Raw genomic sequence first — 22,702 nt, forward strand, 5'->3', positions numbered from 1 at the left:
ACATCACAATGTGCACAGAGTTTTATGTCTCCAGCTTTATCGACAATAAGGAAACTATTTTTGGTTTGGTGATCCCTATGATATGGATGTTAAGTATGTCTAGGTTACAATACTAGCAAACACTGGTTCCTTATGTTGTATTCTTTACTGGTATTTTACTAATTATTAATATATATATATATATATATATATATATATATATAGGTTTTGTAATTTTTTTAAAGTTTTGGGATCCATTGAATAAATAATCAGCCCAAACTATGTGCTCTTTTCCAGGAAAGTAAACCAAAGGGTTCTTGACTTGAATGCTAAATTTGCATCCCTTGGGGGTCTAGAGTCTCAAGATATACTGATGTTGTGAGAGGAGGACCCCATCCCTCCATTTCTTACTCCTAAATCAAAACCCAGAGGGGCTGAGCATGGTGAACATGTAGCCATAGGGGCTCCCTGCATACGCTGAAAATTACAAGTCTCTTGGGTATAACCTAAGCTACGTACACACTTCCAATTATTATCGTTGGTAAACGAACGACGAACGATCCTGCACGATATCTGCGAACGATCGTATAGCACCGATCCTGTACATACAGATAACGACACGATCGTTCGCAGATATTGTACACACCATAGATGCGATCGTTTGAACGATACAGGAAGTGACGTGCACCACAGGAAGTGAGCGAACGTTCGTTCACCGCGCATGCTCAGACCGTACACACGATAGATGGTTAACGATCGTCGCCCGATCCGCCGGTCCGGTCGTTCATTTCCAACGACTATCCTCGTTCGTTGGCACCATTGGTTATTTTTTTTACGAACGATTTTTGAACAATCGATCGTTCCTCGTTCGTTCGTCGTTCATTTCCAATGATAAAAATTGGAAGTGTGTACGCAGCTTTACTAAACATTGTCCCCATCTGCACTATCACCCCACAATGGTACAAATGGGGAAATTATTATTATTATTATTATTAATAAACAGGATTTATATAACGCCAACATATTACGCAGCGCTGTACATTAAATAGGGATTTCAAATGACAGACTAATACAGACAATGATACAGGAGGAGAGAACCCTGCCCCGAAGAGCTTACAATCTAGTAGGTGGGGGAATTTCACACACAATAGGATGGGAGATATCTAGTGGTGGGAAGTAGTGATGGTTTCAAAAGACAGAAGAAGATGGGTTGGCAAGTTTGAAAAAATGGGTTTTGAGCGCTCTTTTAAATGAGCAGAAAGTAGGAGCAAGCCGAAAAGGACAAGGAAGACCATTCCAGAGAGTTGGGGCAGCTCTAGAGAAGTCTTGTATCCGTGCATGTGATGAGGTTATGAGTGAGGAAGTCATTAGTAGGTCATTGGAGGAGCGGAGAGAGCGGCAGGGGGAGTATTTTTTTTACCAAGTCAGAAATGTAAGTGGGAACTGGGAAATTGGAAACTACTGTTGTATACATTGGACCTGGTTTATTAAGTTCTCCAAGACTGGTGAAGATAGACTATCATAAAGAAACCTGGGAGATCCAACAAACCTGGGAATGAATTTCTAAAAAAAAAACACAGCTATTAGTTGACAAATGTCTTCAATCCATTCAAGGTTTGCTTGATCATCCAGGTTCTCCCATGATAGTCTATCTTCTCCAGTCTTAAAGAGCTGTAATAAATCAGACCAGATGGGGGCATGGGGGTACTGCTTCCCCAGGAATGGTGGAAAAGAGGTTTTTGTAACAGTTTTTGTAAACTTTACAAAATCGGCAATGGTAAGGATAGCAGAGCTGCCAAAAGAAATAGTTCTGATTTATATATTTTTGTGTTTATTTGTCAAAGTACAATCAAAAATCACTATCAACATGTTTGGTGCATTAGTGGACATTACTTTAGGATTTGTGACTTCAGTATTGTTGTCTACATACCTGGAACATACACCACCAGGACTGGAAGGAACCAGAGCAAATGTTTTTGGTGTCAACAGGTACTCCGTCCACACTCACTCTGACCATGTAGTAATCTGCTGGCATCGGCCTGTATGCGTAAAAGTAAAAACACTTAAGAAAATTCAGCTCTTCCCCCTGTACATGCCCTATAGAGCAGCACAATTTTACCATTTTATTCTTGCTTTAAGAGCCATGTCAGACCTGCAGGGAACCAGTGCTCTGCTGCAGGCTCAACCTTGGTCCTAACTGCTCCCATTCAACTGAATGAGCCGCGTGCAAAAGTGATTACCTATAGTGTGGTTTGCTGCTCCCGAGAGTCAGAGCAGCATTCATTGTGGCCCGTTGTGGTATTTTCCACCATGGATGTGAAAAGGGCCTACGCCCCTATAATCTTTGTTATTACTTAGGATAACAACGTAAAGTATAGGCCATTTTTTAGGATAAACAAAACATTTTTTTGGTTGTTTTTTCCTGAAATAAATTATTTCATTTCTATGCAAATCTGTAGACTAAAGCTGCGTACACACGTCAGATTTTTATCACCCGATAATCGGCATCGGCCAATTATCGGGCGAAAATCTGCCGTGTGTACAGTCGGTGTCGTCCATCGTCCGGACGACCGACCTGCCGGATCCACGGACGATGGACGACAGCCGATCCTAATGAAAGGGAAGGGGAGAGCGCGCAGCAGGGTGCCGCTCCGTCGCTCTCCCCCTCCCCTCTCCATAGAGCATGAACGGTGCTGTATGTACAGCACCGTTCATGCATCGTGCACTCCCTTGTCGTTGGAAAGGATCGTGAAAGATCCTTTCCAACGACAAAAATTGGAAGTGTGTACGCAGCTTAACTAATTTACTAAACTGAAAACACAATTTTTAACTTTAATCAACGATAGTCTAGTATGTGTGCAGAAGTAGCTGCTCTGCCAAGACCTTGGCAATGAAAGCATTTTTTCTGCATGTACCAGTGATTGGCCTTTTCCTTTCTGGGGTTTGCTGGTACCAGAAGTTGCAAATATAAACATTCCCTACAGTGCCAACTGCTGGTGAAATCAAGTATTACGACATATACACAGATGGTTTACTATCAGAAGAATGAGAGCAAATGTAACCTAAATGGTTTTACATCATTTTGTATCTAGGTTTTCTGGAAATTTGTAGGCCTGTTGCATTCTTTTATGTTTATTGTTTGTAGTGCACATTAGGAATAACATACCTGGTGTAGCAAGTTATTTGTGTTGAGTGGCTTGCGTCCTTCTCCACATCACAGGGGATTGAACGGGTGGCAGACACAAGCTGGACGCTGTTCCCCAGGTTGTCTTTTCCATCTCCGTAATTGAACTGGTTGGCCTCTGCAAAGCCTAGAAAAGAGAAGCCCCAAATTGTCACAAATAAACAGCTGAAGTGGCCATTTTGTGAGCAAAACCAATACCCAACAGGACAGTTCATTTGAAAATATTCATTTATGGAGCTTAAATTAATCTGAAAGTGTGTCATCTTTGTTGATTTTAGTTATTACTCCCTGTGAAAATTATTGTTTAATTAAATCTCTGAACCTCTTAATAGTAATTTGGTCAGTATAGGGAATGCCACATGAGTGACAAGACCAGAATACACAATGCAAATCTGAAAATTACAGGAAATAGTCCAGGAAAATGTATGCAAATAGTCCCTTATGAAAGAGCAAGGGACTGCAGAGTAAATGCCAATATGATAAGGCAGGCCTAAAAATAAATCCTTCATTCAATAGGATTTTTTAACAATTTTATAATATCCCGTTTCTGGACTATAGACAATAAATCATTTGTATATTGAAGAATTTAAAAAAATAAAATGAAACATTCCATCCCTGACCTATCCAGTTGCTTCTACGGTGAAATAATTCCTTCATAAAAATCAAACTTCAGTCTCTTTCTAAAAGCCTAGAAACAACTGATGGCTTTATACATTGACTGCCACAATCTGCTCTGCATGGTATATAACTGATATTTCAAGCCAATCTTGTAAGACAACTTTCCTATCGAGGCCTTAAGTTACAAAACATATTATACTTAATGGGATTTGTTTTAATGTGCTTTCTAATGTTTTAGTATGTAAATACATATAATATTCTATACAATATGTAAAGAATGTTGTGCAAAGTCAGGATTTAATTTACATTTCAGCTGGGGTTCAAATTCAAGGGGTTTATTGGGATGCATTTAAGAAAAAATAAAATTCAAAAACTTTTAAATATAAGAAAAGGAATTATCTATATATATCATCCATAGTGAATAATTCCCTGGTACTGTACAATGTCAATTTTTATGTACAAAATTTACGTACAAAAAAGTGAGTTAAATCTGAAAATTGGGGGTAAAATTTGGAGTTCTTAGCTTCTTACAGCCCTTTCTCAGTATGAATCACTGATCAGAACCTTTCTTTTTGAAGCATTACATATCACATTGTAACATGACAAAACCTTTTCAGCTGTTTCTGAACAATGTAGAAGCAGAGAAGCAGAATTGTCATGCAAACTACTTCACTGCACTAACATTCAAATTCTTTTACAAACTAAATATGTGGTTTACTATTTTGCTTTTCAGACAAAATTTCTGGGCAGTGAATGTGGTTTCAGGACATACACAATTCTTTAAGATATCTTTTTGCAGATTCTCATTTTTTTCTGCAGATCAGCCTTTTGCCCATGGGGAACCCTTAGTATATCGTTTCTGGGAATCCCTACTAAAACAAATTATTGGAGATCATTGGGCCTGATTTGTTAAAGCTCTCCAAGGCTGTAGAGGATACACTATAGTGAAGCTGGGTGATCCAGCAAACCTGAAATAAATCTGCTCCAGGATTTAAACATCTGCTAGCAAATAGAAAATGTTTGTGAAGCTTCACAGATAAAAGTGTATCCTCTACAGCCTTGGAGAGCTTTAATAATTCAGGCTCATTGGGAGAAAATCTGTTCAAACCACCACAAGATCATTATTGTCATGAAACTGGCTCTACCAAGAACTATAAGGATATAAGATAATAATCAACAACCGAGGAACTCTGGTTGAGAGCAGCTACTGTATAATAACTAGAAATACACTAATTAGGGGTTTATATAAGACTATCAGTACAAAAGCAATCATCCTTAAGGACTTTAGGACTTTAAGGACTTTAAGGACTTTAGGACTTAAGCAATCATCCAACTTGGTTATAAGGTGGAAGGTTTTTTTTTTTAAATAGTATCAAATAGTTGTAATAAATATATCTTCCAGATAGCTAAGGTGGGTAAATCACTAAATATCATAAACAATTGTCATGTTGTATTTTAATAAATACACCTGATGCGTCTTTATAGCCAGTTCTGGTTTATGGACATTTGCTCCAGCAGCAGCTTAATGCCAATGGTCAGGCTCTCTAGTTGTAATAACAAGGCATAATGCCTCAATAATACCCACCAGGGTGACAATACAGAACATTGCCACAGGTGAATCCAACCCTGGAATGAACCCATTCCCTACCCCAATCTAAAATTTTAAACACTCTAATATTCCACCTGTTGCTCATTGAAGGATCAACTTGGATGTTGCTATTAATGTACAATCTGGGTCAGAACATTCTGTTCATCTCTAATAAAACATAATTTTCATGTAATGTAGAAGTACATTTAGTTCTATTCCTATCCACATCACTTCCCACTGATAACCCGCAGCTGAACTTCTTCATCTTATCAAACTCTAAAATACCGTAGCAGGTCACCCCTGACGTGTGCTTGTTTATTTCAGGACTTTCATGTATTGTGAAATAATCATGGGAATCCCTGAATGACGGGAATTGGCTTTGATATCTCTACTTTCTGAGCTGATCATACAGCTTCTATCAGTTGGAGTGTTCTGTAATGGGTGTGTACAGAACATTTCCTGAGAACTAGCCGTTGATTCACGCTTATCAGTGAATGCAGATTGAGTCTAACAAGACATCTGTCAGCCAGTGCAGAAGCTTCAAATTTTTTTTTCCATAGCAGTGTCTGATCTTGTTTTTTGTCTTATAGTCACCTATTACAGTACACTATTATACAAAAACAGAAATAAATGAATTGATATTTATTAAGGTAATATAGTCCTTTTATAAGAAGAGTTTGAAAAATATCTGGGCTCACTGGGGTTAATTGACTATTGTAAATAAAATGTCCCCTTGCAAGGGATATTTCACTTGACTTGTAAATAGGCTGAAAATTCACTTTGCAAATAATACCCAATCACATGCTAGGAAATCTAAAAAAAAACGATTTTTCCTTGCACGCGATTGTATTCCTTTCCAAGGGGATAATTCAGTTTTCTACCTAAACACCCTAAAATTTGTTTAGTAAATCAACCCCATTGCTATCACATATATCTGTTGTAACAGACGATGCAATTATATAATTTTGTTTCAGTCCCATCCTTTATTATCTTGGAACACACTCATTTCAGAGATGCAGTATTGGATATATATAACATTTAAAACCCGATTTATTAAAAAAAATAATTTTTATCCTGTATTCTTGTATAATTACCACATACACTGACTCTAGATATAACCTTGCAAATAAATCAGCTGTGCATTCTATAGATATGTGTTACTAATAAAAAAAAAAACAATCTGAATAGTTGTGATTTTCCATCGGATCCTTTCATATGGAACAATCCATCTTTTCTCTTATTCCATCTTGAGATAAGTAAGTGATCATAGGCAAAGAAACGTGTGTAATCTCTTATTGCAAGCTCTTTCAAGCAAGGTCCTCGCCTCCTGTGTCACTGTCTGCATCTGTCTGTCATTTGCAAACCCTATTTATTGTACAGCGCTGTGTGATGTGTTAGCGCTATATAAATACTACTATAATATTAGTAATAACGTGATGCCTTCTCCTTTGGTTCCTGCACATCATGTAGAATCACAGGTTCACTATAATCCACCTCACCAATATCCCGGCCCATACATGTTGTATTTGATGTCAGTTCAAGATTTAGTAATAATTCAATAAACAAGATGCATGAGTGGATTTGCTTCTATTTACTCTGAAGACATTTCAGCCAGCACCGGTTGTTTAATTTGGAGCTCTAGGGTCCCTAGTTCAAATTTCATCCAGAACACTATCTACAAAGAGTTTTATATGTTCTCCACAAGTTAGAATGGGTGTCCCCCAGGTTAATTCTCATATTTCAAAAACAAGCAGTTAGGTTAATTGGCTTCTCTCAACATTGGCCTTAGACTGTATTATTGACATATGGCTATGGTAGGGGCATTAGATTGTAAGCTCCTTTGAGGGACAGTTAGTGACATGACTATGGACGTTGTAAATCTCTGCATTATTTGTTGTCACTATATAATTACAAGATAATATTAATATTTCAAGAGTATGTACTGGAATTCTCTACCCCGCTGTGAAGAAATATTGCTAGTGACAAAGCATGAAACGTTTTTTTATGGTGTAGTCTCCAAGATAGACTATAATAGGAGAATGTGGGTGTTCAAGCAAACCTGGAGTGGATCTGGTCCAGGATTTAAAACATTTGTCAACTAATAGAAAATTATTTTTATTAAATCTATTTCAGGTTTGCTGGATCACCCAGGTTCTCCCATGATAGTGTATCTTCAGTCTTGGAAAGCTTTACTAAATCAGACCATTTGGCCCTGATTTATGTTATGGGGTGGAAAATCCCAAGTCGGGGATGGCATACAAGTCCCATAATCGACTCATATGTAATTAACCTTAATCAATAAAACAACCTGAAGTCCTGGCTATAACAATCCATTGTCCTGTGCCAGATCTTAATATACTATACCCACCTTGGCCTTTGATGGTAATTCTGGTTGCTCCATTCAAACTGCCATATTGTGGCATGATCTCGGAGACCAGGAGCTGTCCATCTATAAAGGAAAACAGAGGAAACGTGTTTAGAGTGATCTAATGAAGATAGAATCCTATAATAACAGTCGAACAGGTCAGACTGGTTTGCTGACATCAAAAGCAAGACAGTCTAGGACTGACCAACGTTCGAGATCCGATATGGTGGTTTAGAGACACGGTCATGGTGCATGGCATTCCCACTATGAGAGGTATTCTCCATGCAATCTTTCATTGAGGTTTATCTATGTCAATAGTGCAAGTAAAACATTCCTGAGTTAAAAATGTTGAATTACGTAGTATGGCAGACTTCCCATACCAAAGCGTCATGCAGGAGTGATGAAAACACAATGGAGAACTTTTATTTTATTTTTAACTTTTTTTTGAAAGGTTTACTGTTATTCTGCGACTTAGTAGAAAAAAAAGAACCTAAAATTGAATTATTTTATCACTACTGCATCAAACTGGAGGTGTTTTAATATATTTTGCTCCACATGACTATATAGATGTGCACCATTCTTACTGGGTTTTACATCTACTTAGGTTTCATACAGGAAAAACTAGTAAAAAACTGGAAATATATACAGTATGCACACATATTACTGATGCATAAACTATTGTCTTCAGGGCCAACATAGTGAAGGAACTGTCATAGGGGTCTATTTATAAAGAAGTGAATCTCCTTAAAACTTTGATGGAGAACCTTCCAGATCCATGGGTTTTAATAGCAGTACTTAATTCTCCTCCAGTGAATATTTTAGTAAATGCTAGATTCGCTGCTTTATAAATAAATATTTCACATCAAGTTTTATGCTAAGAGGTAGTAACTTTACATCAATTATTTTCATTTGCAATATGTAAGGTTTGATGTTTAAGGCAAATAAATACATAAATAAAAAGTAAAATACGTAAAAAACTTAAAATAATAAAAATGAAGTCATTTTTTATAATCAGTCAATAACATTTTATATAAAAATAATTTAAAAATGTTATTATTTAATAAAATATTATTAATAATTAATTACAAAAAAACTAATTGGTATTTATTCATTGCTGGAAAATTCTGTAAAAGTAATATTATGGCAGAACATTTAGATTTTTTTTTTTCATAATAACATCACAGCACGCTAAAGAAATAATTATTTCATCAACTTACGTGTACAGTGTATGGTGAGTAGGAGAAGAGATATAGCCAGATGCATGGTGCTGCCACTCAGTGCCCACCACCAGCCCCGGGCTGTAAAAAAACACAAAACCACCAGATATAGGTAAAATGCAAAGTTGAAGACGCAAGTTGTAAATCATACAGCCAGTGATCCATACACAGAAATGACGTGCTTTTTCTCTTATACACCACTCTCCTCTGTACTAAGAACACAACTAATCCTCAGGCACCAGGATATATTTTGCAGATATCCGACTACAGCAGATAATTGCAGGTTTGATGATCCATAATCTGCCTGCTTAAAGGATGGAACATCCTTCTGTGTTTCTGAGACAAGTTGGATGGACAATGATAAAGAATATAGATTGAAAAAAAAGAAATGCATTACACATTAATAATAATTAAAATGAAATACCAATATGAAACAGTACGCCGTCTCACACTCTAGTGGTTACTTTGCAATCCCTACTTATACATTAAATTTTTGAATATAGTATTCACAATAACCTGCAAGGTGAATACTTTCTTCCATTGGACTTGGATTATATGCAATCTTCCTCTCAGTGTGCATTGTTAAAAATTGGACCATCCATATATTATCTCATAAAAGTCTCTACCTCCCCTGAAGAAGCCATATGGTGAAACACGTCGGGCATCAGACGACTGCTTTAAGGTTTGATAACTTAACATCAATGCATTTTGAAATGAATTTTGTTAACATCACAGCTGGTATTTAAGTGTATCACTTAGTTTGTTTAATACAAAGTAAAATTCATTATTGTTTGCCACTAAAGCTCCTTTCTGTATATCTGCATTTGTATTTTTATAAAATGAATAATACCTAAATATGAAGCATCCCAGGAGGGGCCCTAGAACTCTAAAATAGGATTTGAATATATGAACAGATATTAATCTAAGGCTCCTATTTTCGAAAGGAAACCATTCTGCAGAAAATATTATTCATCAATGAAAAGCACACCTACCTGTCACTGACATTTGGACCTCTATTTTTTTTTTTAGTTTATTAAATGCTGACTTTTTATTACAAATGTAAAGACTGACTTGGTCCCTTCCAAAATCTCACTACCGCTCCTTACACATGTCAGTCATGTTCATATACCGTAGTTGGGTTTGGGTGGGAGCAGGGACCAGCACAATCAATAGCCCTGATTTATTAAAGCTCTCCAAGGCTGGAAAGGATGCACTTTCATCAGTGAAGCTGGGTGATCCAGATATTCTGGAATAGATTTCTTAAAAGTCATTTGCTATTTGTTAGCACATGTTTTCAATCCTGGACCAGATCTATTCCAGGTTTGCTGGATCACCAGCTTCACTGATAAAAGCGTATCCCCCTTGAAATCCCAGCCTTGAAATACTTTAATAAATCAGGCCCAATTGGATACCAGGATAGCTTGAATTTTGGGATGCTATGCTGCTGGGGAATACACTGAAGGTTGCCTGCATTTGATTGAGGTGTCTAATATAAAGCACGGTGGCTCAGAGATTTGCACTCTGGCCTTAGCAGCGCTGGGTCCCAGGTTCAAATCTCAGCCAGAACACAATCTGCATGGAGTTTGCAGGTTCCCCCCGTGTCAGTGTGGGTTTCCTTTGGGTACTCTGGTTTCCTTCCACATCCAAAAATCATGCAGTTAGGTTTATATGACATGACAATGGCAGGGACATTAGATTGTGAACTCCTTGAGAGACAGCTGGTGACATGACCATGGGCTTTGTACAGCGCTGCATATTATTTATGGGCTATATAAATACTGTGTAATAATTATTATTTTAAAAATTAAAAGCTTGTAGCTGCTGTTGCAAAGTCACATGACTGGCTCATTTTTTTCATTTAAGCATACATGGAAATTTTGGATGTTTAGAAACCGTCCAACATGCCATTGTGAAATTAAATTAAAAAATAAATGGCACAGCAATACAGGTTCATGTTGAGCATGTGGCACACATTACACCAACACATAGATCCAAATGGACCAGCATTGGCTGCAATACTTACCCTAGAACAAGAGCAGACATGGAATACTTAAGGCAAAGATGCTAATTGCAATACTGAACATACAGGTAACTTTAAAGTATGAAACTATGTTAATATCAAATCTAATATTCACATTATTTCATATATAAAAATATATATACAAGTCAGGTCAAAATTTACTTTCAGTTAATTAATTTATTCCAGGAATCGTGTACTTCAGATTTACTATAATCACTCTTTAAAGAGGAACTCCCACTCAACACTTTTTTTTTTCTTTGGGATCGACTGGGGATGGTTAGAACTTCCGCCATGCTTCTAGGTTGTTCCCATGTTCCCATTCCTCCTCTCCTGTCAATACAACACAGATTTGTGGGACCCCCTTCCCTGGGGACTCAGGAAACAAAAACTGAAAGATTTGGCGTCTGATTCCACACCACTTCGTATACAGGAAAGGGACCAAACCCAAAAGTCCCAAAGTCTTAATCTGCATTCACAAAGACAATAAAACTAATAAAATGTATAGAAACGTTTGTTTTACTTATTATACAGCACTGAGTAATATTTTGGTACTTTATAAATAAAACTTAATAACACAATACATAACTCATACACAAGTTTTACTACAAATAGTAAAAAAAGCACAAACACAAAAAAACTACAATGATACTACAAGACTAAACATTTTGCAGTAGACAAATTACAACTATTAAAGAAAATTAGGAAACCCCATAAAAATGCAAAAAGTCAGCTGAAATCAGCTGAAAATCCCCCAAAGCAGACCCAAGTCAAGCAAAATCCATCTAATTTCCTGTCCTGCACCCACAGCAGGAAGTGAGCTGCAAATCTCCCTAAAAAGGTATAGACATCAGTAAATTGGCTGAAATTGTCACCCTTCCTCACTCAAAATCAGAAATACATTCAGGTCTTCTTGTCCCTCCTGTAGCTGTTATATTACCTTCTTGTCTTTAAAGTGAACTTCAGAAATCTCGGAATAAAAGTTTCATGCTGCTAAGTGTCCTAGTAATTCAATAAGGAACCTTTTCAGTTATCAAAAAAAAAACAAAAAAAAAAAAACAGTAACATCAAAAATAAAAAATGATAAAAAACAAAACAAAAATGATACTGCTCACTTTTAGGGAATATTTCACCAAAAATGTGAAATTATGAGGAACAGTCACCAAATCAGGCTGGAAAATCCTCTGTCAAGTGTTTCTTCTTAAAATGGATAGCCCAAATGTTTCCATGTCCAGATACACAGAGGAGAAGCAGGTGGTGGAGTGTTTGTGCTCAGAAAGTATGTTTAGAGGAATTCTGCTGCAACTGTGCAATGGGAACATATGGAAGTGAAAGCTTTCTGTACCCTCCCCCTAGTGGTGGAAAGGTAGACTACATGTATTACACATTTCAAGTGTTTTTTCACTTAAATAACATGGGGGGATCCCCTTTAAATAACTTTCAGGTCTTCAGGGAACTTCTGCTAAAGTTACTTTATGCACAGCTCTCAGTATCATAGTGTGACGTTCAACAGGAAGATTGCCTTTTACATTGCTGGCCATTGGGAAGAATGTCACATTTACATCTAGCCAAAAATATTATTGGTGTCAGTTAAACTGATCTAAAGAGTACAAATTCATTGTTTTAGGAACCCCTAGTAATCTATTCAACTCTGGTTGAAAAACACTGAATTACAGTGTCATATCAGCCATAACTAATTGTTTACCGTAAACTAATTGACATTCATTTTTATATGTTTGCTTAGCATTTTTCATTTTGATTTAATGGCTTGTGTATGACCCATAAAGTATTGAAATACAAGGATCAACATGACAGTCATTCTGAGAAGATTCCCCACAACAGCAAGCTGCATATTTCATTCAGTAAAGATTAATTTGAAAAGAAATGCATGGTGATTTAGTACATACTGAATTGTCTAAATTTATTTATTTGGGGTCAGGGCTGCATGTGAATATTATGAATTTATACACAACCAGGCTATCTTTTTACATTTTTGCTATATTTCTTTTGCTGTTCAATGGCTTGAATTTACACATATATGTGGATGTAGTAAGGCTTCTTCTAAGGTCTCTAATAGCTAATTATATCTTCTAACATATAATTATATAATTGTAATTAATATTTTATATAAATTGTATTATATTATATGTAATAATATGATACAGTATAAATCTATACATATATATTTATTTGTGTATATAAAATCCTATGAAGCCCCAGGAATTTAGAGAGATGTTATTGTACAGTACTGATATTGGAATTTATCAAGCGATTCAATTAATATAAAAATACGAAGATCAGAATTATTTATTGTTACTTTGGAGGAAACATATAATCCAATAATAACATAAAAAAATAAGTATTATTGATCATTCTTAGCTGATCATTATTAGCTTTGAACATTTACAAACAGAAGTAAATTTTAAGTTGCTCTTACAAATTCTGTTCATGGGAATGTTAAAGGGAACTTGAATTTCTATAATCCTTAGTAACCAAACATTCTTTGTTGCAAACAAAGCATCTTATGTGTGTGTGATAACTATGATATAAAAGTAAAAAAAAATATTAATACATTTGTTTTAATCCGATTTTAATATAATTTGATTACTTATGAATTACATTCAGGAAAAAGCTGGGCTAGAAATAGAAGAACAAAATGTACCTAGACAAGAATATATATGTATTATTATAAATTTATAGTATGTATATTATTAATAAACAGGATTTATATAGCACCAACATATTTTGCAGTGTTGTACTAAAGCAGGGGTTGCAAATGATACAGGAGAAGGAGAATACCCTGCCCAGAAGAGCTTACAATTCAAGAGGTGTATATGTTTGAATGGTAAATCTATTTTTAATAAATAATTTAGTAAATCTATCTAAATAAATACATTTTAATAATAAACTACAGCTGAGGTCTTTGTTGGTTGTAGGAAGTTGCTGGTAAAGTTCATTGTTAAGGTTCTTACCTGGCTGGGGAGACTTGATGGGACTCAGCCTTGTGATGTGATGGAACTTGGAAGTGTCAGATATGTTGCGTTGTTGACACACTGGTCTTTTCCACCAGTTATCTGTCTGTGTATATATATATACTTTTGCTCCCCGTGGCAACTAGCAGACACACTGGCCGCTTCGCATCACTTGAGGAATTTGTAATTGTGTTACTGATGACGTCTTCTTGCTGATTTTCCTATCTCAAACTTACAATTAACTTTCTAGAATCAGTTTCCTTTGCATGTTGGATATTTTGGGAAGGCATGCATGAACCTCGAAAGCTTTCGGAGAAGATAGATAGAAGATAGTTTTATCTTGTAGTTTATTTTTAGACAATGTTTTTTTTTTGGTTTATTATAATTTTTGGTTTTTCAAAAGTACCTAAAGAAAACTTCCAATAGCACCCTAGAAATTGTTTAATAAAGAGCATGGTGTCCAATACCTGTGTGAGCTTTGGTCAGATGGTGTTGGAGCTTATGCAGAAATCAGTCACGTGACAATGTTCACTTCTTCTTATTGGCCACTAACACATGAGCTCTATATCCTGAGGAACAAAAAGAGGGTTGCATACCCCTCAATACCTGAAAAAAATGTTTCCTGGGGGGTCCTTCAAAGCACTGTAGTGAAGGGAGGAACATGATATGAAGAAGTATCGGAAGTTGGGGTATTCTTTCAAGAAAACAAAGAACATAATATACTATAACAAATATACTATTATATACAAGAATATATAGTACTGGAATATATAATATAATAAAAAAGTATAATAAAAATATGGTATCCACAGCCACATCAACAAGACAAACTTCTACCACTCAAAACACATGCAGAAATTTCTGGGATATCAAATAAACATACTTTATCTTAAAACTATTTATTTTTTAACTAATATAAAAGAAAAAATAAAAGAATAGATAATCTCATTATTATACAGGGCATGGTCTGCCCTTCTTTCAGCAATGTATAGAGAAACATGAAGTGTATGATTCACCGTATCATGTCTTTTTAACTCTTTTTCTAAGTGCCTTAAATGCGGGCTGGGAGAAGCAGATCTGTGCCACATTTTGGGACTGTCCTAGAATAAAATTATTCCGGAAAAGGGAGATAAATTATGCAACTACCTATGGCGTGCTATTGTAAATGGAATGGGTCATATTTGGTACTTTAGGATTCCATGGGTGCCCACATAACTAAAGAGAGAGTCTTTTGTTGGTTATCTCTTTAAGTTCTAAAAAGGCAATTTTACAAATGTGGCTGGACCCAAACCCGCCCAATTTTTTTCTAGGACAAACCACAGTATGCTTTTCAGATGGTTTGGGTCGAGGCATCTCAGGATAAGGAATTCCGAGGCAGTGGATTTTTCGAAATATGGGAACCCTTAAAATATGTTTTATAGTGTTGTCCCCAGCCCCTTTCAGCCGGGTGCACCACTGCAGCATTTTTCGGCAATCACCCCGCTGTCTTTGGGTGGTTACTGTTTAGTTGGGTCAAAATACAGGGCCATCACCCACCTACATTTTCTTCCCACCCCGCTTTACCTGTGTCTATGAAGTAAAATGTAAAATGTTCATTCAAACCAGCTTTCTAATGATCCCCTTGTAATTTTAGATTTTATAGATAGAACATAATCCTTTGTGTTTGTATTGGACTCCTTTTGCATTATCTTTGAATCTCTGTACATTCTGTTTTATTGCTGTGAGCCATTGATGTGTTCTTTATTAGACAGTATGTATATAGGTTGTTGTTTTTATATATTATTTATTGATATACATTGTTGTTTCACTGAAATCCCTAAATAAAAATAAAAAATAATTATATATATATATATATATATATATATATATATATATATATATATAAATAATAATAAAAACCATTATCATGGACTGCCTTAACCTAATTTACTGTTGGTTCCTGTTTACAATGTCAAGCCTAAATTACAGAAGTGTCAAACATAATGTCAATTCATTCAAGTTTTGTTAGGTAAAAAAACACAGGTTGCTGAGATACTGCCAAATCATCAGTACATTTCATGGTTCTTTCACCACTTGTTCAGGACAGGAAGATAGATCAAAAACATAAACAGAAAGTCACACATACCATGTACAGCCACCTCTCTGAAATAATTACAGGCATACAGTACAGAAAAAACAATGGGTCACATACAATGGCATATATGTATGAATTGAGTTCTGAATTCATAAAGGTTATTTTTAAAGAAACCAAAAGTATGTGTTGTGTTTTTATTTCAATAGCAGAAATGTTATCATGGTACACAAGTACTATTATTTAAGCATAACTCCCTTAAGAAGGATTTAGGGGTAGTATTGTAGCCCTGTGCTCATTCATCTGGGAAGGGGTACATATCTGGAGGCCTCCTTATTTAAAGCTTGCAGATGCCACAATGATCCCCATTTTCACATCCATTTTGAGAAGAGGCTCTGCTCCTTAACATAGACCCACCAAATATCAAGGAAAGGCTTAGGGTCTGGTATAGACAGGAATGGAGTCTGCTCACCCTTTTCATGGCAATCCAGGCCCCAGGAAAAAGTTCTGATCTTAAAATTGAGGGGGGTACCACTCCATTTCTCCCCTTTTTTTAAAGTTAACTTTAAAGATGAAAAAACAAAGATGGCATAGGTTCACTTCCATGCATGGAACATGATGATGGTGACCGGGAATAAAAGGGGTGGTTATGCTTTCCGCTAACAGTACGAGTTGTCTTTTATTTATGTCTCCAAAACTAATCATGTCATTCATGTCATTAGCATTCATTAAACATCATAATACATCTTGATTGACCATAATTGGTAATTGAAACAATTCAAAAGCTATTGCATTATGGGTTACAAACTCATCCTCATTGAATCCATCAGACATTGTTGTGTTTGACAAATGGTAAAAGAGCATGGTTTGTCTTGAACCCAAACCTTATTCCAAATCGTAGGACCCATATTAGACTATTTCGGATTTACCAAATTTACATTTTCTTTCTCTTACACTGGTTGATCTATGCACACATTTCCAAGTACAGAACTTGGATCTATGTCAATCAATGTAGGTTAAAAATGGTGTTCATAGTTTCATATTTTGACCAAGGTTTTAGCAACCTTTGCCAAGTCTACAACTAGAGAGATAGGAGAAGTGTGCAGAAATCAAAACAGAGGCATGATTTCTGGATGGTTATTGGGGTGTCATTGGCCTTTCTTTGGGCTTTCTTTGCTTTTTGGTTCCTTCTGTTGCAACCAATATAAAGCTTATATGTTCAGTGGGACTTGGACTTGCTTCATAGGCTTAGTATACAATGTGCCATTGTTGTTGGTATTACCTATTGACTCTGTCACCTTATTATTCAAAACAAAGAGAGAAAACTATTTAAGCCCTTAACTATTTTCTACCTTTGTTTCTTAGTCTGTTTTGAATATTTTTTGTTTGACGTTTCACTGATCCATTTTTTTACTGCATGGACAGAGTTTATTGTATTGTTTTCTCAGTTCTGTCTCCCAGTATAATCTCTAATCATCATAATTATATGAGGAAGACAAATATATTTACACATACTGCCTGTTAAACTGGGTTAACCTCTAAGTGGGTCTGTTCCTATATCAGTTTGTGAAGTGATGTGCTGATAGAAAAAAATGGTCCATTAAGGGAAGTAAGTAGGGTTTGGTAGATGGAGTAGCAAAAGATCCAAAAAAAACATTGAATCGTTCATTGTCTAATGCAGCCTTTTTCAACTTTTTAACATTGGGGAACCTTATGAAATAATTTCCAGGTCTTCAGGAAACCCCTGCAATAATTACATTATCAACATCTCACAGTATTTTAGCTTGGTGGTCAATGGAAAGCATGCCCCTTACATTTTTGGCCATTAAGAAGAATGTCACCCTTACAGTTAGCCAAGAAGATCATTGGTATCTGTTAAACTGACCTGAGCGACAGTAATTGCTCATTGCTCACGGAGCCCCTATAAAATAAAATAGACTGCTTAAAGTATAAAACAAGGCTGGGGTGCCATTGAATAAATGTTTAGTCAAAAGTCCATGATAAATCTTTTTTTAATATTTGTCTAAAACCACAAGCCAACTAATTTCAGGAGCTGAAAACAAGATATATGAAATAGTTACATAACCTGATATTAGGTTGTCTATACAGGTACTAAAAAAGGTAGAAGCATGAAATAAAAAATATATATATATTTAAAATATAAAAAAAATATATACTGATGATATTATGATGATAATTCCAAAGAAAATATTAAGAATCATCAATATAATATAATAAATATATTAAAATGATCTTGGCAAAATACCATACAATGCTTTTCAAATTTAATTGTATTCTTGAGAATGGTGTATTTCCGGTAAGATAAAAGTACAGGAAATGAGTGGGAGCGTATAGAAAGATGGAAAGAAATGCAAAGGGGTCAAAGAATGGAACCTGTAACCGCCTATACATGAGTAAAAGTGCTATCTATAATGTGTTAGGAGAACCATTAACAATGTGTGACCTCTTAACTGAAAGGAAAAATCTGCAGCAGAAACAGAACTCAATGAGCCTGATTTATTAAAGCTCTCCAAGGCTGGAGATGATACACTTTCAGCAGTGAAGCTGCAAACCTGGAATAGATTTCATAAAAGTAATTTTCTATTTGTTAGCAAATGTTTTCAGTCCTGGACCAGATTCATTCCAGGTTTGCAGCTGAAAGTGTATTCTCTCCAGCCTTGGAGAGCTTTAATAAATCAGGCTCAAAATGTTAATTCCAAACTGTGTCATGTGTAATATCATCACTATTACTAGAAAAAGAAGTAGAATTAGGAGTAGAAAACTCAAAAAAATGTATACAGTTTAATCAAGCAGTCTATATTTTAATAATTTTGTGAGCCAACTATCCCCAATTTCAGCCTCATAAGTTAGATTGTATAGAGGGTAATGTTGAATTTGGTGATATGGTGTGGGAATATTAATCAGATCAGACCTTTTTCCTAGGGCTTGGATTGCCAAGAAAAGGTGTGAGGACCGCCTTCATGTCTATACCAGACCCAATGCCTTTCCTCAATACTTAGTGGGTCCATGTGAAGGAGCAGGGCCTCTTCCCAACAAATGCTAACCATTTCCATCTTAGGACAGAACTTAGTGGACCTAAAATAAAATTTTTCCCGTACATAAAGGTGGACAACCTTTTTGGTAAAAAAGGTAAAAATTACCTTTTTTTTGGGTTTGACCCTTTTTTTTAAAAAAAAAAAAGGTAAAACGCTTCCCCTTTCTGTCTTTATGGCTCCCGCCATCATGGATCCCAGGAGGCTTCTGGCCGCTCCTTCTGCCCATGCCCAATTTGAGGCATGCATAGAAAGAGCCTTTAGTTCATTGGGTTAAAGAAAATGCTGAGGTGCTTTTTATTCCCAATCTATGTCATCCGATCTCATGCCTGCGCAGTGCGAGATTGGTGATGCACAAAGCAGGTGGAGTCAAGGGAAAGAAGATGGTGGCGTCTGGCACTTCCTCGACCCGTTTCAGGAAACCTCTGAGGGGATCGGCGAATCTGCAAAGGTAAAGGTGAGTTTTTTTTGCTTTCCAGCTTACTTGAAGTACAGGTCAAGTTCCGAACAATTTACATAGCACGTAAGAGTAATCCAAATAACAGTCTTTGTACACTAGGTAGGTAATCATTCCACAATATTACTGGGATACATGGGAAATGATTACAGAATATATTGCATTTATTTATTATTTCATATTTTGCAATGTATTACTACTTTGAAGGATAACAGAATCGGCCATGGATTCTTGTAGCTTCATATACCAGGTGAATATCCAGCATACAATTATCTAAATACAACGGGTTGCCTACTTCATGGGGTTCCTGGGAGTCCAGACAATTGCGATTTCTAAATTGTATAATTATCTGCCATGCCCATAAATTGAACAAGGCCCCTGGTGTTCCCTAATTTGCCCTTTCCTATATATTTTTTTACCCATTTTTTGGGGATAAAATTATGTTTTTGAAGCAATAAATCTGACAGCAATACAAACTTGATAGGGTGGGTTACCTTATCACCCCCTAACCATAACTACAAAAAGCTTAGGCTTATATCTATAACTTTTTGTACTTATGGTTAGAGAGTGAAGAGGTAACCCACTCTATCAGGTTTTTATTGCTGTCAGTTCCCACACTTGGCAGATTTGCCCTATATTTTTTCCCCAATGAATGTTGTCTCCAATGCAAAACATTATGGCAAATCTAAAAATGTAAAGCTGCCACCAGAACAAGAGGGGCAAAAAATTATTTTGATGGGGACACTGTTCTGGTGACAAATGTGTATGAGGATGTTCCCTCCCACTGTAAATCTTGGCTAGAGTTCATAACATTCCCTATGCTTTTCAAAATGTATGACCCTCAGTGAACATAAAGTTTCTCCTTGAGGATGCATTCCAACTGGTTCAGCCCACTATATAATTTAGGTTTGTCACCCTTATTCTATATAAATATAGTTGTCCAGATTCAGTATCCCATGATGTTCCAAGCAGCACAACCCATCAGGAATATATTGCAACATTGGCCACTTGTCTAGACCCAGGCGGACATATGGAGGTGCAAAGTGTACAGCTGCATAAAGGCTCTGCAGACAGGGGGTCCAAGAGGGTTTGGCAGGGGGGCCCAAGCAAGTTCTATGCAGAGATCCATTGTTGGCTACAACTGCCACTGTGTAAAGACCTAAACTGCATTATTTCCATTTCCGTTATCACTTGATGACACCATATGCCCAAATGTATTAACATTTGTATATAAGAAAGGAAAATTCTGGAACTTGGTACAGTCTGGAAAGATTACATAAACTGCTACTCGACCATAGGTCAATTATTTGAATTTATGCTGCCATATTTTTTTTTTACTGATTTATAGTAACATTTGTGATGGTCATTATGGTGACATTTTTTTTTATTATACCTGCAATTTGTAGATCATCTTTTATTTATTATATTATTTTTCTGTTTCAATTTCTTTATTACTTTTCATTACATTTAATTTTACACAAGCATATCATACAAACAAAATAAATGTCTCAAGCCATCCCAAAAATTCTGTAAATCTACTTCAAATCAATAATACCAGCTTTTAATACAAGTTCAAGCTCCTGCTATTATATCCATCTTTCTGAGCCTACTAACTCTATGGGCTATGCTAGTTCTCTTTCAACCAATGCATAGTAGAAATTCAATCTCCCTAAATGGTTTAATCTTCACTTCCCCTCTCTTAACCCCTCTTAACTTCCCTTTATTTTATCTAATCTTAGTAAGTGTTCAACAATTTATCATCAATCAATCTTATAATCCTCTCAATAGTGACATTAACAGGAGGGGGAAGGAATTACTTCTCTCACTTTGTGTACAACCAGTTTTTAATCGTGTCTTAAACTTTTATCTTTGTGATAGTCCTCACCATTTCCTCTTATAATAGCAACTCTACCTAACAATCTAGATCATTCTCTATAATCCATTTAACTCCATGAAATTAGAATTCAGTTTATTTATTTATAGTTTCCGTCTATCCAGCAAAACATTTCTGTATATGTCCTAACAAAACCTTTTACTACTTTTAACAAAGACAATACTAATACAAAGACACAAAGGGAATTGGTGGATAGTAGGCAAACTCTAAAATCAATAACATTGCTGATGGTATAAATATATGGTCAACAATAATCGATCCCACGCCATAGGCATGTATTATTCTATCCATGGTGACCATATTTTTTGAAATTACCGAGGCCATCAACAAAGCCCTCATCTTCTCATTCACTAAAAACCAAGACATTTTGTTCTTAACTTGCTGTATATTAGTGACTGTAGACCTCCAGGCCTTAGCCACAACCATTTTGGCCACAGTAAACAAATATGTTCATAGTACTGGTCCATTCTACAAATAGATGGTTTCTAAGTTCAAGAGTGCTTCAGCTGGATGTTTAGGAAAAGAAGAACCCACTATAATGTATGCAATTTGATATACTCCCATCCAAAACTTCCTAAATTCCTGAGGTGTTACAGCCCCTAAAACAATTGCCCGTACAGTTCGACTGAAATTTAGCAAGCCTGGATGGTACCATATACCATCTCATCATTAGTTTATAATTAGTTTCCACAGCTGAAGCATTAATACTACAATGAGCTATTGTATTCCAAATCTGATCCCAATCCTCTTGTTGGAGCGTTTCACCCAAGTCCCCCTCCCATTTAGATATATATGGTATGAAGGGGTATTCATGTTAATCTGAACTAAGCTAATATGCAAAGCTGATAATACTCCTTTAAAATTTGGGTCATTTACACACAATTTTTCAAACTATGTCATATTATAGGTACCCTTGATTGATCCCAATATTTATTTTATTATATTTATTATTTTTTTATTATATTATCTGAGATTTAGGTGAGGTTTTAGTTATTTTTTAACTTGTATGCTTTCCATGAAGTTGTCTCCTTTCTGAAAACTACTTTGCTACAAAACACAATTGCAGATAGGACCAGTTCAAGCTACATGACATGCACAACAACCTTTCTTTCTGAAAGAATATGTCCTTCTTCGTGTTTGACAGGTGACTGTTAATCGCTTAGGAAACATAAATGTAACAGTTGCTTATGTTGAAGATATTCCAACCCATATAAATAACACGTGACACCCTGTTTTTTCTGAGAAAAAAAATACCAGTCTGCTGCAGGTCAGTTATATACAGTACAT

The 22,702-nt window shown here is 35.9% G+C and overlaps 1 protein-coding gene across 1 annotated transcript in view; it reads right to left on the reverse strand.

The window, feature by feature from the left end:
- PKHD1L1 (PKHD1 like 1) overlaps positions 1 to 12,242 on the reverse strand; it is a 94,541-nt gene extending 82,299 nt beyond the window's left edge. Inside the window, 5 exon segments of the mRNA XM_072410733.1 lie at positions 1,910 to 2,018; positions 3,146 to 3,290; positions 7,738 to 7,818; positions 8,952 to 9,032; positions 11,909 to 12,242. Coding sequence (XP_072266834.1) covers positions 1,910 to 2,018; positions 3,146 to 3,290; positions 7,738 to 7,818; positions 8,952 to 8,997 — 381 coding nt within the window. The 5' untranslated portion in view covers positions 8,998 to 9,032; positions 11,909 to 12,242.
- Between the last annotated feature and the right edge of the window lie 10,460 nt (positions 12,243 to 22,702).

This window comes from Pyxicephalus adspersus, chromosome 5 (assembly GCF_032062135.1).
Source record: "Pyxicephalus adspersus chromosome 5, UCB_Pads_2.0, whole genome shotgun sequence".
In the NCBI taxonomy this organism is placed as follows: Eukaryota; Metazoa; Chordata; class Amphibia; order Anura; family Pyxicephalidae; genus Pyxicephalus; species Pyxicephalus adspersus.